This window comes from Girardinichthys multiradiatus, chromosome 18, assembly GCF_021462225.1.
Source record: "Girardinichthys multiradiatus isolate DD_20200921_A chromosome 18, DD_fGirMul_XY1, whole genome shotgun sequence".
Classification (NCBI taxonomy): domain Eukaryota; kingdom Metazoa; phylum Chordata; class Actinopteri; order Cyprinodontiformes; family Goodeidae; genus Girardinichthys; species Girardinichthys multiradiatus.
In genome coordinates, this window is record NC_061810.1 from 20760182 (window position 1) to 20775069 (window position 14888).

General features: G+C 43.5%; 1 protein-coding gene and 1 long non-coding RNA gene across 13 annotated transcripts in view; one reads left to right on the forward strand and one right to left on the reverse strand.

Annotated features, from left to right (window-relative positions):
• mecom (MDS1 and EVI1 complex locus) overlaps window positions 1-14888 on the forward strand; it is a 190739-nt gene that overhangs the window by 57198 nt on the left and 118653 nt on the right. For all 12 annotated transcript variants that reach the window (XM_047391078.1, XM_047391080.1, XM_047391081.1 and 9 more), the window contains exon 2: window positions 14032-14357. In XM_047391078.1, the coding sequence (XP_047247034.1) occupies window positions 14032-14357 (326 nt within the window). The remainder of the gene's footprint in view (window positions 1-14031; window positions 14358-14888) is intronic.
• LOC124883770 overlaps window positions 1-14888 on the reverse strand; it is a 33945-nt gene that overhangs the window by 5575 nt on the left and 13482 nt on the right. The window lies entirely within an intron of this gene.

Consider the following 14888-nt stretch of genomic DNA (forward strand, 5'->3'; position numbering starts at 1 on the left):
TCTGAACTATTCCATTGTAGGTCTAGCTGTATGTTTAAGATAGAGTTCTTGCTGGAAAGATAAAGTCCATGCATCAAATTTTCTTCCAGGATTGCCCTATATTTATATACATTCATCTTCCTATTGAAAGTATTCTTAAGGCATGACATTGCCACCATGTTTTGCTATGGGGATGGTATGCTCGGGGTCATGTACTGTGTTAGTTTTCTACCACATGTTGTCTTTTTCATTTTAGCCATAAAGTAAAAGTTTTACCTCCGTTGACCAGAGCACCCTTTTCACAATTTTGCTTTGGCCCCAGCATGATTTGTTGCAAACTTTAAAAGATACTTCTTAAGGCTTTCTTTCATAAATGACTGCATTCTTTCCCCATACTGTCAGTATAGGTGAACAGTCTTGTCCTGGTAGGTTTGCAATTGTGTCAGTCAGTCATTTTCTACCACTTCTTCCATAGTGGGTTACGGGGGAAACTGGTGCCTATCTCCAGTCTACGGGCGGGAGGTGGGGTACACCCTGGACAGGTCACCGTCCATCGCAGGACAAGCAGTTTTCCATTTTCAGATGATGGATTGTCTGCCCATCCATCCATCCACCCCTTGTTCCTGAAGTCTGGTGTGTTCCTTGGTCTTCATGATGCTGTTTGTTCACTATTGTTCTGGATTTCATTTGGGGGGTAAAAGGAGTTAAATACAAATACACATCACACTTATCAGATTTTATTTTGTAAATAAAATTTGAAAACCATGGATTGTTTTCCTTCAGCTTCAAAATAATGTGCTACATTTTGGTTGGTCATTCACATAAAAAGTTATGTAAAGTTATGTAAAAGTTATGAATGTAGCATGACAAATGAATAAGTTGAAAGAGTATTAAAACTCTTTTAAGGCACTGTAATACTTTACTCTTACTCCTGTTCACTGTACTCCTTGTTCCCCATCTATCCTCCTTCTCTCCATTTCACCCAGTCTCTCTTTTCATCTACAACATCTGGGGGGTGAGCATATAATCCTGAGTGCTTTCCTTTCGCAGCTGATGTATGGCTTTCGGAAACAATGCGAGTGCTGGCTTATTATTCTGTTTGCTTTGCATGTGACAGGCCTGAGTAAGCATCCGACTGGGATCCTATCTCATTAGACCAAATGCGGGGCTAAAACAGTCATAAAAATCCTTTGGCAGCTGGCAACCCCACTTAGGAGCACCTGTCAACATGCTGGCTGAAGATAAACTCCGCAAATTAAAGGAGGAGAGATGACCATTTGCTCCGTGTTGGTGGAGTCTTAATGGTATGAAGTTTTTTGGTTTATGTGAAGACTACCTTGTTGGCGATATTGATTGTGGTGTTAGGACTTAATCTGCATGTGTATTGGACATCTATCTCTTTGTTCATCAAGACTTCATTCATTAGCATTTCATTAAGAATAGATGTGGTCTGTTAATCTTTCATATTGATTATTATGCTGTCGTAATTTATCTTTTGACACAACTATATCAAGTAAAAAAGAATTGATCTGGGATCACATGCTTTCAGTAATCTCGCCAGACTCTGACAAACTATGTTTTTCTTGTGTTATCCAAATAAATATTCCCTTGATTTCTCTCTATTACTCCTGCAGACCCCTCTCTTTGCCTTTGCGGTACCGGTCCCCTCTACCCACCCAGTCTAAACATACATCTTTATCAAGCGCCTGTTGTCAGACAACATTAGATAATTAATAGGCCATTTGTCAGGCCTGTGAGAAACATGTTAAAATCCCCAAGCAGCTCCCCAGATAAATCCTGTCACGTGCACACAGGCCCCTTTGTTGTGTCAGCCTGCCGTTGGAGCTGCAGATTTACCAATAAAGGACGTTCATTATTAATCACAACTAATGCTAATAAATTACAGTAGGTGTATGAGTGTGTGTGTGTGTGTGTGTGTGTGTGTGTGTATGTGTGTGTGTGTGTGTGTGTGTGTGTGTGTGTGTGTGTGTGTGCAAGCAGAGGAACCAACTCGAAGTTTACAGTCATTGCAAGATGTTAATTGGTAACTCGGCACAAGGGCCTTAATGGAGTGTTTTCCATTTGGAGTAGTCAACAAACAGGAGGGTGACAAACACAGACAATGCTCTCATTAATTAAGATGGTGTTTAGCACTGCACTCCCACTGTAGCATGTGCATGTGGGTGTGTTTATGTGTGTGTTTAGATGGTTATTATGAATGGCTGTTTAAAATAATATGAATTCAAGGACATGTGGCACAATTATCTGTTTTAATCCTGGACTCGAACGCAGTTTTTTTTCCAGTTACATTATCAAAGGTAATCTAATTTTCCAGAGCTCAGTGAGCACCCAAATTAACGAATACCTTTCTTTTTCCTTTAGGTATCTATGGTTAATGCTGCTTAGATATTTATAGGAATTCTTAATTATAATTCCAACAAAAACTAAGCTCCATTTCAAAATATCCTCCTAGAATTTAACCTGTCTTGATTGAAAAAAAAAATATTATGAGATAAATAATTGAAATTTGTTTGTGTTTAAAACTACCTGCATATTTGGGAGTGTGTGGTTTGTATCAGTCTTTTCCACAGTCACCCCAGTGGACCCATGGACCAAAAGACTTCCCAAAAGTGGTGTTAAGGCCCCGATTAAGCACAAAGACAGAGTTAATTAGGATGCTTATTCCCTCTCCCAAGGCTGTGGGGCTCCTATACGCCCTGCTGGGGGAATGTAAGCGAGCACGAACACACTGTAATTAACAGCACTTACCAAATCAACAGCAGTCAGTGAAAGATATTCATTATTGTTTTGTTTTATTTCAGTCCCAGTCTCACAAGGTTTCTAGCAAAATACTTTGGGCACAATAGCAGGAACAAAAGGTGGACCACTTAGGTCCTCAAACATTCGTGGCGTTCTTGGTATTTTGGATGTATTGGCTACTTGCTGGGATTGTATTGCAGTCACGCTTCTTATTTAAGCAAAACATACATTATTTTGCTTTTGTTTGCATTAGCCCTACTACTGATAATCTCTAATACTGGTAACACATGGTTGGTAAATGTTACATCAAAAGAATGCATAACTCGTAAGAGAAAATGACATTGGAAATTTGGAGTATTTTCAACCCAACGACCTGATTTTGTCAGATTTCAGTGGATCCACATTTGATGACCAAAAGAACACCAAATCTGTAGGCCTTGACTACAATCACAGTTAGAGGAGGATTTAAAGAAATGTTAAGGATATGTGGAGAACAGGGAATAAAATAAGTCATTTTAATCTGAATTCAGATTTCTGTGTTTAATACTAAAATCATCTGGGAGAGACATGTTAGCTTAAGCTAAAACACAAAATTCCAGTTTTAAAAATTTTGAAATTGTATAAAAGTCTACATGCAGTAGGTCTTAAAAGTGTACACACCCATGTTAAAATGCTGGTGTTTTTGTGACCATAATGAATAATATATCTAATAATCCAGCTATGTCAGGGGTCCCAAACTCTAGTCCTAGGGCAATGTAGATTTGTCTCAAGTTAAGCACACCATAATCAAATAATTGTGCCATTACCAGAACTCTGTAAAACTTCACTGAATACAGAAAAGGCAGTTCAGCCGTTTGATTAAGGTGTGGTGGACCAGGGACATATCTCAAAGTTGCAGGACACTGGGCCTCAAGGACTGGAGTCTGAGACCCCTGATCTATGTTGTCACAGGCTTGTTTCAGTTTTCTTTTATTGATGAAAACCAACAGACTAGCATGATTTTCCAAACAAAATGTTAATGATTTCCCGGTAAGGAAACCTTTGGAGGAGAAATCAGGCAAGTTTGGATTTGTTGTCCCAATCAGTTTGTCCCTTTGCCAGTTCGTACCACCATTTCGTACCCTCGTGTTGCCATTTCATTCATTCCTACTTCCATATTGTCCCTGTGAACAAATCAGCCTGTACCCATGTACTTCTTAGCTGGCTATCAATGTAATACTATTGTCTGTTAAGTATTTCAATATACATTAGTGATAATAATACATATAACAATATCTCACACATAGTGTAATTCAATTGTAAAATATTTTTTGTAGGTTTTCTATTTCACCCTATTTCAATTGATTGAGTTTCTGATCCCAGTTTGGCCCAGTTGACTCATTTGAACATTTCCTTACAGAATATACGAATAAACTATACATTTAAATTGGTGCTTTTAACAGGTACCGACGTCTCCAAGATAGGAACTCATGCAAGGTGTGTATGAAATGTTCTGCTGAAGATGGCTCCCGAAAAAGTTGGGTAGGAAATGGCCGAAACTGGAAAGATGCAAAATGGCAAAAGAGAAAATGACCAGCACCCACCCTGGACATTACGAGAAAACAAACTGGGAGACATTTGTAGACTAAAAGTGAACATTGAGGATTAGACCTACACAACACTGGTTTTAGGTTTCAAACTCTATCTTTATATCACCTTAGTTTCAGTTTGAAGAACAATATCCAACTTTAACTTTGCAGGGAAGAAGTTTGGAAATCTTACCCCATGCTGCTGTTTGGCTGTGCTCTTCCTGCATAAGACCTGAGAATCCAGTGATGTTAGTAGATCCTTATTTATTAGAAAACAATTACATGTGCTTTGGATAAAGACAAAATGTATATTCTGGGAATAAAATATTCTGAGCACGGTGATAAATACACTTGCACAGTTGTAGCCAGTGTCCAAACTCCATTTAAAAAAAAAAACTTTGACATGCCACGATCGAATTTTGCTTCAAGACGTAGTATCTCAAAACTTTCCAATGTTAACATTGTAGCTGTGGTTTTCTAAACTTTAGTCTTTTTCTTTGACATTTGCCCAAGATAGAGAGTGAAGAATGGGACACACTATGTTGTGTGTTTGGTTTATGTAGAAAATAAAAAGTGGGAAAGGTCTGCACAAGTAGAAAGTGATGCAAATTAAGAGAATAAAAATTATTTGAATGGTGACAAATGGAGGACATCAGATGAAATCAGATTTGGCTTGCAAGACAAGGTAAAGCCCCTGCAGATACCAGTAGATAAGGATGAGGAATAGCCCTTATAAGGTCTGGAGTTCATTCCTATATTCCTACATTAATAAACCTATCTGTGAAAACACGGTTATCATTAACACATAAAGGAAGACAAAGCAAGAAAGACACGATGAGAGGAAAAACAGGAACAGAAGGGCTTGACTATGTCCACAGGTAGGTTATTCTCTGTAAACATATGTATCCATATGTCCCGTGGGTGCATTCCCCTGGCGTCCTGTCAGCAGTGGCTGGGTCGCACCTCCATTAGGCGCTTTGTCACAGTGATTAATAGCTCTTTCTATCATCTTTAATTCACTCCCTGATGATGGCGGCGCTGCTCGCTGCTCGGGGTAATCATGTGATGTATGAGTCCACCCAACACCTTGTGGCAGAGGTGAAAATCATTCTACCCATGCAGATAGCTGCCCTGGGAACAAATGTTTTCCACCCTTAATAAAAATTAATGCATTTGATATCAAGTGCGAGCACTTGAATACATGATATATAAGCATTTGAGTGTGTGTCTGTGTTTATGCAGTGTCATGATGTATCTTCATCTGTTAATGGCTGGTTTAGTCAAGGAGATGAAGTTGTTTCCCTAACCATTTCAATTTTTAGTATTGTTTAAATTTTCTACAGTGCTATTTAACGTGCTTATACCAAGTGAGCTTTTTTTTTTTTTTTACATTTTGTCATTTTAAAACCATAAATTTAAACTTTAACATGTAAAAATGTTAAATGTGGTTCTATGTTTAGGGTCACTGCCCCAGTCTCAAGTGTTGCAGCCTCTGACACGTTTTCCTCCAGGATTGTCCTGTATTTAGCTAACCAGCTGCTGTAGCTGCTGAAGAAAAGCATCTCCACAGCATGTTGCTACGCCCACCATGCCCTACCATGTCTACAAGATTCTCATGGTAACATCCATTGTAAGGAGTTATTTATGTAAGACAGAAGTAAAATTCTTATTGCCTCTGACCAGAACACCTTCTTCCACATTGTGCTGAGTCTCCTGTGTAGTATCTTTTGGCAAGCTTTAAATGAGACGCTATTTGGCTTTCAACAATAGTTCTCTTCTGACCTGTCTTCCATTAAGGCTTAGTTTGCACAACTCAAAGTTTCCCTTTCAACAAATTCTCCCACTGGATCTGTACCATAGAGGAACTACAGATATCCACAGATCCAGTGGATATCTGTAGTTCCACCATAGTTACCATGGGCCCATTGGCTTTTTCTTTGAATAATGTTCTTGCTTGGCCTGTCAGGTTAGGTAGATTTCTACGTCTTGGTAGGTTGGCAGTTTTGTCATACTCTTTCCATTTTGAGATAATGGATTGAACAGTGCTCTGTGAAATGCTCAAAGCTTGAGATATTGTCTAACCATGCTTTCAAACTCTCCAAAACTTTATCCCTGACCTGTCTGCCATGTTCCTTGGTCTTTGTGAAGCTGATTTTTTTTTTACTAGTGTTCTCCTACAAACCACTGAGGCCCTCACTGAGCAACTGGAGTTATACTGAAACCGATCAAAGTACACAGACATGGGCTGAACCCATTGTACGTAGATTGTCACTGAAGGTACCAAAACCGTGAATGAACACAGGGAATTATGTAGAAAACAAAAAATTGTAAAATAACTTGAAATATGTTATATTTTGGATTCCCTGGTGAGAATCTACAATGTAAATAGTCATTTGGTAGGTTGTTCCAAACATCTTGGAAAACTAACCGCAGATCTTCTGTGGATGTAGGCTTTCTTATATCCTTCTGTCTCTTCATGTAATCCCAGACAGACTTGATGATGTTGAGATCAGGGCTCTCTGGGGCCATACCATCACTTCCAGTAAGTCTTGTTCTTCTTTACACTGAAGATAGTTCTTAATGACTTTGGCTGTATGTTTGGCTTCGCTCACTTAGCATTTTGTAAATTAATAAAAATAAACAATCATCGTTTATATTTCTGAAAGCATTCTTTGTTTTTTTCACACCTGCCTAAAACGTTTGCACGGTACTGTATATGTTTAGCTACTTCATTTTAGTCAATCACATAGTCTCAATAAAATACCTTGACATTGTGGTACTCGTACTCGTACATGTACTCGTCGCCTTCCACTTATCCGGGACCGGGTTGCGGGGGCAGCAGACCCAGCAGAGACACCCAGATGTCCCTCTCCCCAGACACCTCCTCCAGCTCCTCCGGCTGGAGCCCAAGGCATTCCCAGGCCAGCTGAGAGACATAGTCCCTCCAGCGTGTCCTGGGTCGTCCCCTGGGCCTCCTCCCGGTGGAACGTGCCTGGAACACCTCCCGAGGAAGGCGTCCAGGAGGCATCCACTATAGATGCCCGAGCCACCTCAACTGGCTCCTCTCGATGTGGAGGAGCAGCGGCTCTACTCCGAGCCCCTCCCGGATGGCTGAGCTCCTCACCCTATCTCTAAGGGAGTGCCCGGCCACCCTACGGAGGAAGCTCATTTCAGGTGCTTGTATCCAGGATTTCGTTCTTTCGGTCATGACCCAAAGTTTATGGCCATAGGTGAGGGCAGGAACGTAGACCGACCGGTAAATCGAGAGCTTCGCTTTTCGGCTCAGCTCTCTCTTCACCACAACGGACCGGCACAGCGCCCCCAATACTGCGGCAGCCGCATAGATCCATTCTTCCCTCACTCATGAACAAGACCCCGAGATACTTGAACTCCTCCACTTGAGGCAGGAACTCCACTCCAACCTGAAGAGGACAAGCCACCCTTTTCCGGTTGAGTACCATGGCCTCTGACTTGGAGGAGCTGATCTTCATCCCAGCCGTTTCACACTCGGCTGCGAACCACCCCAGCGCATGGTGTAGATCTTGGATAGAGGAGGCCAGCAGGACCACGTCATCTGCAAAAAGAAGAGACGAAATCCACTGGTCCCCAAACCAGACCCCCTCCGGCCCTTGACTGCGCCTAGAAATCCTGTCCATAAACGTTATGAACAGGACCGGTGACAAAGGGCAGCCCTGCCTGAGTCCAACATGCACTGGGGACAGGTCTGACCTAGTGCAATGTGGACCAAACTCCTGCTCCGCTTGTACAGAGACCGGATGGCCCCTAATAAAGGGCCCCGACTGAATACTCCTGGAGCACCCCCACAGGGCATCACGAGGGACACAGTTGAATGTTTTCTCCAGGTCCACAAAACACATGTGGACCGGTTGGGCAAACTCCCATGAACCCTCAAGTACCCTGTAGAGGGTATAGAGCTGGTCCAGTGTTCCACAGCCGGGACGAAAACCACACTGCTCCTCCTGAATCCGAGGTTCAACTATCGACCGGACTCTCCTCTCCAATACTCTGGCGTAGGCCTTACCAGGGAGGCTGAGGAGTGTGATCCCCCCGTAGTTGGAACACACCCTCCGGTCTCCCTTCTTATGAAGGGGGACCACCACCCCAGTCTGCCAGTCCAGAGGCACTGTCCCCGACCACCACGCAATGTGGAAGTGGCGTGTCAACCATGACAGCCCCACAACATCCAGGGATTTGAGGTACTCAGGGCGGATCTCATCCACCCCCAAAGCCCTGCCACCATGGAGCTTTTTAACCACCTCGGTGACTTCAGCCTGGGTGATGAAAGAGTCCAACCCCGTGTCCCTAGCCTCTGTTTCCACCAGGGAATGCGTGATGGCAGGATTGAGGAGATGCTCAAAGTACTCCTTCCACCGCCCGATAATGTCCTCAGTCGAGGTCAGCAGCCTCCCACCGCCACTGTACACAGTGTTGGTGAAGCACTGCTTCCCCCTCCCGAGGTGCCGGACAGTTTGCCAGAATCGCTTTGAGGCCAACTGGTAGTCCTTCTCCATGGCCTCACCGAACTCCTTCCAGGCCCGCGTTTTTGTTTCTGCCACAGCCCGGGCCACGGCACGCTTGGCCCCACGGGACCTGTCAGCCGCCTCAGGAGTCCCACAAGCCAACCACAGCCAATAGGACTCCTTCTTCAGCTTGACAGCCTCCCTTACTGCTGGTGTCCACCACCGGGTTCTGTGATTGCCGCCGCGACAGGCACCGCAGACCTTACGGCCGCAGCTATGGGCAGCAGCATCGACAATAGATGCGGAGAACATGGCCCACTCGGACTGTATGTCTCCAACATCTCCCAGAATCTGGTCAAAGCTCTCCCGGAGGTTGGAGTTGAATAAATGCCTGGCCGGGGGCTCTGCCAGATGTTCCCAGCAGACCCTCACTATGCGCTTGGGCCTGCCAAGTCTGTCCAGCTTTCTCCTCCTCAAGCGGATCCAACTCACCACCAGGTGGTGATCAGTGGACAGCTCAGCCCCTCTCTTCACCTGAGTGTCCAATACATGCGGCCGAAGGTCTGATGATACGACAACAAAGTCAATCATTGACCTCCTGCCTAGGGTGTCCTGGTGCCAAGTGCACTGATGGACACCCTTATGTTTGAACATGGTGTTCATTATGGACAATCCATGACTAGCACAGAAGTCCAATAACAAAGCACCACTTGGATTCAGATCGGGGAGGCCATTCCTCCCAATGACGCCTCTCCACGTGGGCGTTGAAGTTCCCCAGCAGAATAATGGAGTCCCCGGGAAGGGCACTATCCAGCATCCCCGACAGGGATGCCAAGATGGCCGGGTACTCTGCACTACCGCTTGGCCAGTAGGCCAAAGCAACAGTCAGAGACCTGTCCCCAACCCGAAGGCGCAGGGATGCAACCCTCTCATCCACTGGGGTAAACCCCAACACAAGACGGCTGAGCTGGGGAGCAACAAGCAAACCCACCCCAGCCCGCCGCCTCTCCCGCCGCCACTCCAGAGTAGAAGAGAGTCCAGCCCCAGAGCCCAATTATTTCTAGTCGATATCTCTCGGCCTCCCGCACAAGCTCAGGCTCCTTCCCCCCAGCGAGGTGACATTCCACGTCCCTAGAGCCAGCCTAAGCATCCGGCGGATCGGGCCGCTTAGGTCTCCACCTTTGTTCGCCGCCCAATCCTCTTTGCACCGATTCCTCCCTCACGGTTCCCCCTGCAGGTGGTGGGCCCACTGGGGGATGGCCTCGTGTCTCTCGTTCGGGCTTGGCCTGGCCCGGTCCTGCGAGGAGCAACCCGGCCACCAGGTGCTCTCCAGTGAGTCCTGACCCCAGGCCTGGCTCCAGGGTGGGACTCCGGCTCCGCCGTACAGGGTGACGTCACGTGCCTCGATCTACTAGTCCTCATGAAGGATTCTTGAACCGCTCTTTGTCTGACCCGTCACCTAGAGCCTGTTTGCCATGGGAGACCCTACTAGGGGCATTTAAGCCCCAAACAACATAGCCTCCAGGATCATTCGAGCACTCAATTCAATTCAGTTTTATTTACTCAAACCCCTCCACCACGTTAAGGTGGCGGTTCAAGGAGGGGGACATTGGAACACATTTGTGGTAATGTGACTGAATGTGAAAAAGCTTGAATACTTCTTTTTTTTAACCCTTGCTTTGTTTTACTACTATGCGGTTCCATTGAAGTTCCTAATGCATTTCAAATGTGATGTTGCTCTCAGTTGGAGTTCCCCTTCAATACCCTGAATTCTTCTCTAATGAGGGGCGTCAGCTTGTACTAATCAAGTAATGTCCATCATTGAACAAACAAATAGGACTATTTGCTTTACAGAGGTCAAGACACAGAAAAGCATGCACACACAAACACACAGAGCTATCAGATCATCTGCACAAACTGTCCCAGTTGAACCGTACGGTTAAGCAGTGCTACGGTATTTGACTTATCAATCATCTGCATGTGAAACCCCAAATTTTTATGCCCCCAAACACAGCCTATTTGTTTTTGTCCAATGTTTACCTTACAGAAAAGTATATGTTTATGAGCTGAAATGCACTCAATGAAGCCAGTGGACCGAGAGAATATCTGGCCTGAATCAAATATAAACTTTGAGCATAGCACATGAGGGGAAATGTCCAGAGGAGAAACAGCAATGTAGGTATACGGTTACCTTTAAAAGCCCTTGTCCCTCCACCATATGGCAGACTTCTTATCTAGGCTTGTAACCATGTTACACAGTCTGCATGCTGAAAATCACTGCATGGGCTCCCAGAGCTGTAGTACATTGAATTTAATGCCTGGCCCAGCTCAGTCAAGTATTTAAAAAACTTTCCCTCTCAAGAAAGCTGGACCCACACATTGCGTGTGCCAAACACAATAGTTGCACTGACCCTGCAATCAGGTGTTGCGCCAAGGAATTACTGAGACACATTCAACTTGTAGATGTGGTATGTTTCTATAAATACTTTCACCATAACATTAAAAACAATGACGTATATTTGTAACTGTAGACTGATTCAGCACTTTGTGCTCTTGCAGAGATTGTGTTCCTTGCACCAAACACATTTTGACAGGACTTATGATTTCTACCTGGCAGAAAATAACAGCTTTTGCACTACTTATTCTGCATTTGACATCTTTGCATTACTTCTTGTGTACACTGTACTCTGACCTTGAAGTTCCATTGTTTGATGGATATGTGGACAAAGCGCTTCGGGCTTCTTTTTTTAATTTTTTTATCTCACTGCCTGACTGCCAGTTGACAACCACGGTGACCCATTCAGTCTATAAGAAGTATTGTTAATCAATGTCCAGTGAACACAAAGTTTGTGTGAGTGTGTGTGTATCTGTTTGGTTATCTGTGGCTCTGTGTCTACCTGTGACAACCTTCTGGAGAGGGGAGTCGTCCGAGCCTCTGCTGGCAACAACTTAATGCTCACCCTCTACCGATGATCCACATGGCCCTGTCTTTTAGTATTTAACCCTTTTTCTCTCCCAGACATAGCAATTGACTGAGCTTAACTGTAACAAACTCTATGTGCTCTCTTTCAGACTCTAACCTTGAAAACAGGCTCAGAGTTTATCTGTTCTTTCTTTCTAGGTTAAATGACTAAAGGAGCTACATCCATTAACATTTACTTTTCCTTCCCATAGAAAAGACTCCTGGATCAGTGCTTCTTTGTTCTTTTTGTGTCTCTGCTCTGTTCTCTCAAACCCCCAGTCGGTCGTAGCAGATGGCCGCTCACACTGAGCCTGGTTCTGCTGGAGGCTTCTTCCTGTTAAAAGGGAGTTTTTCCTCTCCACTGTCGCTACATGCATGCTCAGTATGAGGGATTGCTGCAAAGTCAATGCCAGTGACTGTCCACTGTCTCTACAAACTTTTTATCCAATTTGAATAAATAACTAACTCCGACTGCGCTGTTCAATGGTTAGGATTAATTGGAATGTATGTACCTGACTGTTGTGAAGTGCCTTGAGACAACATGTGCTGTGAATTGGCGCTATATAAATAAAACTGAATGGAATTGAATTGAAAAATTGAATTGTTTGGATATAGGAATATGCGGCTGACAGCACAGAGGTACAGTGTCACACAGGAAGCCCTTCAGGAATGTTCCTTCAAGCAGGGATGGGTTGTTGAGCCTCATTAGTGGGCCCCCCTCTCACTGTGACCTGTCAGCCCATGTTAGGCACAGCTCAACGCAAGGCGGCAGATTCCTGCGGATCATTTCCGGCTTTTGGTGTCCATATGTCTTGCTGTGTGACACCTGGCTGGCAGTCTGTCTTGTTAGCTCCCTTGTTCATCACCTTTCTTCCCTGATTTGTCTGAAAGCTTTTTGCTGATCTGGTTCCTTCTCTGTGGTTACATCTGGGATTAATTTTCTCCCTGTTATTTTACCTTCACACTCAAACTAATTGTCTGTTTTCAGTGTTTATTCTAACTTACATACAATACAGAAACTGTTTGGTGATAACCTTGCTGCATTGTGGGCTGTCAAAAGTGGGGTTGATTCAATCTCTCTGCCACCATTAAGATCCACCTGCATGTTTTAGCATTCGGAAAAGCCTAGTGTGGATTCAGAGGTCAAACTTCTACATTCTGTTTAATTCTATTCACAATGAACACTCATGTGATTATGTCTGTTTTCACTACATGCTGGAGAAAGAGTTCAGGAAAAGGAAATATAAAACAGTCAATGCTGTACATTCTTGAACAGATCATGCTTGCCAACCAGGGCATCGATGCAATCAAATAGCAAACATGCCCAAGTGTGGCATAAATTTGCGGCACCCTTGTAATAAAATATACTATAAGCAACTATTTTCAAAAGTCACTTGATTGTGACTTGTGAAGTCTACAGGTGTGTTATTTAATCTCAGTGTAAATCCAACTGTTCTGTGAAGGCCACATACGTTTGTTGGAAAACATTGGTGAATAAGACAGAGAGCAAGAAACAAAGCAGCTACATAAGGGATAAAGCTATAGAGAAGTTTAAAACTTTAAAACAAAGCCCTGTTTAATCTATCATCTGAAAATTGAAACAATACGACAGAACTGTAAACCTTCCAAATCTCAAATCACATGGAAAAGAGAACATTAATCAGAGAAGCAGAGGCCCATGGTACCTCTTGAGGAGCTGCAGAAAATCTTAGCTCAGGTAGGAGAATCTGCTGACTGGGACACCACCATTCATGCCATCTACAAACCTGACTTTTGAAGATTGGTGACAAGAAAGCCATTGCAGAAAGAATGATACATGAAGGCCCATTTGCAGTTTTCCACATGCTATGTTGGGAATACAAGCAAACATGTGGAAGAAGGTGCTCTGGTCAGATGCGACAATTATCATCTTTGCGTTAGCTCTTAAATTTCTATAACACCCTTTCTACCTCAGTAAATCCCACATAAAATGCATTGAAGACTGACAAAATCTGAAAAAGTTCAAATTGTGTTAGTACTTCTTTCAGGCAACCTATCATTTAAATTCCCTTGCTGATTCAGTCCTTGAGGCTCTTGTTTCTTTTGTTGCATTTTTTCATCAAACTGATTTTAATATGCTTTGAATATACTTAAAAGTTCAACAAAGATGGTAAAAATCCTTCTGGGTAGCCTTCATCAGAGCTCATACAGAGGGGCCATGTTTCCAGTATTCCATGGTGCATCAACAACCAAACACAACTCTAAGCATCACCTCTAATATATTTATTTTTGTCATTCACAGGTGATGGTAAGGATGACTTTGCCCTCTATCCAAGCAACATCTTAGACAATGTATGTGGCTCCAATGGCAATCCCACACCTTCTTCAGCCCTGGCAGATGACCCGTTGTCTGATGACGAGTCTTCACCTCGGTCACTTCAACAAGCAAGCATCTTTTTCCCTCAAGGCAATTTAACCATTCCTCTGGGCTTTGAACTGAGAGAGTCGGTGGTTCCAGGTGCAAGTCTAGGCATCTGGAGTCGCAGGAAGGTTAACATAGGTGAAAGCTTTGGACCATATGAGGGAGAGATCACGCCTTGTCTCCAAGACCCCACTCAGAGTTGGGAGGTAAGAACATGGACTTCTTTTGCATTTACTTAACAGCTCAAATTTAAAGGAAAAACATTAATCAAGTTATACAAAAATCTGTTCTACAATGGTGGTGCCCCAATAAAGGTCCAGTCCACACTATTTTTTTAAAACAGAGGTTTTTTTTTTCCCATTCACATGTAAGCACAGCTTTTCATAAAGACAACTGAGATTTTTAAAACGGTTTCCAGGGTGGGAATTTCAGAAAACTCTGTTTGTGTTGTATATTGGTAGAGATTATTAAAAAAAACAATGACATAGATGCCCATGGTGCATATGCCCACTCTCACTTTCTGATTAAAAACCATAAATGGGTAGACCGTTTTAAGGAGTACTTGAGGTACAATGTGTTTGGGGGAATTTTTAGACTTGGACTGTTTTAGCAAGGCAGAGTATGTTCTTTTGAATTTTACTGTAGTTAACATCAGCTTCATCACCACCTATTGGCACACAATGTGTACTAGAGCAATTTTCTAATTGGAATTCCACAGACAGTGTTTATGCAAGCAG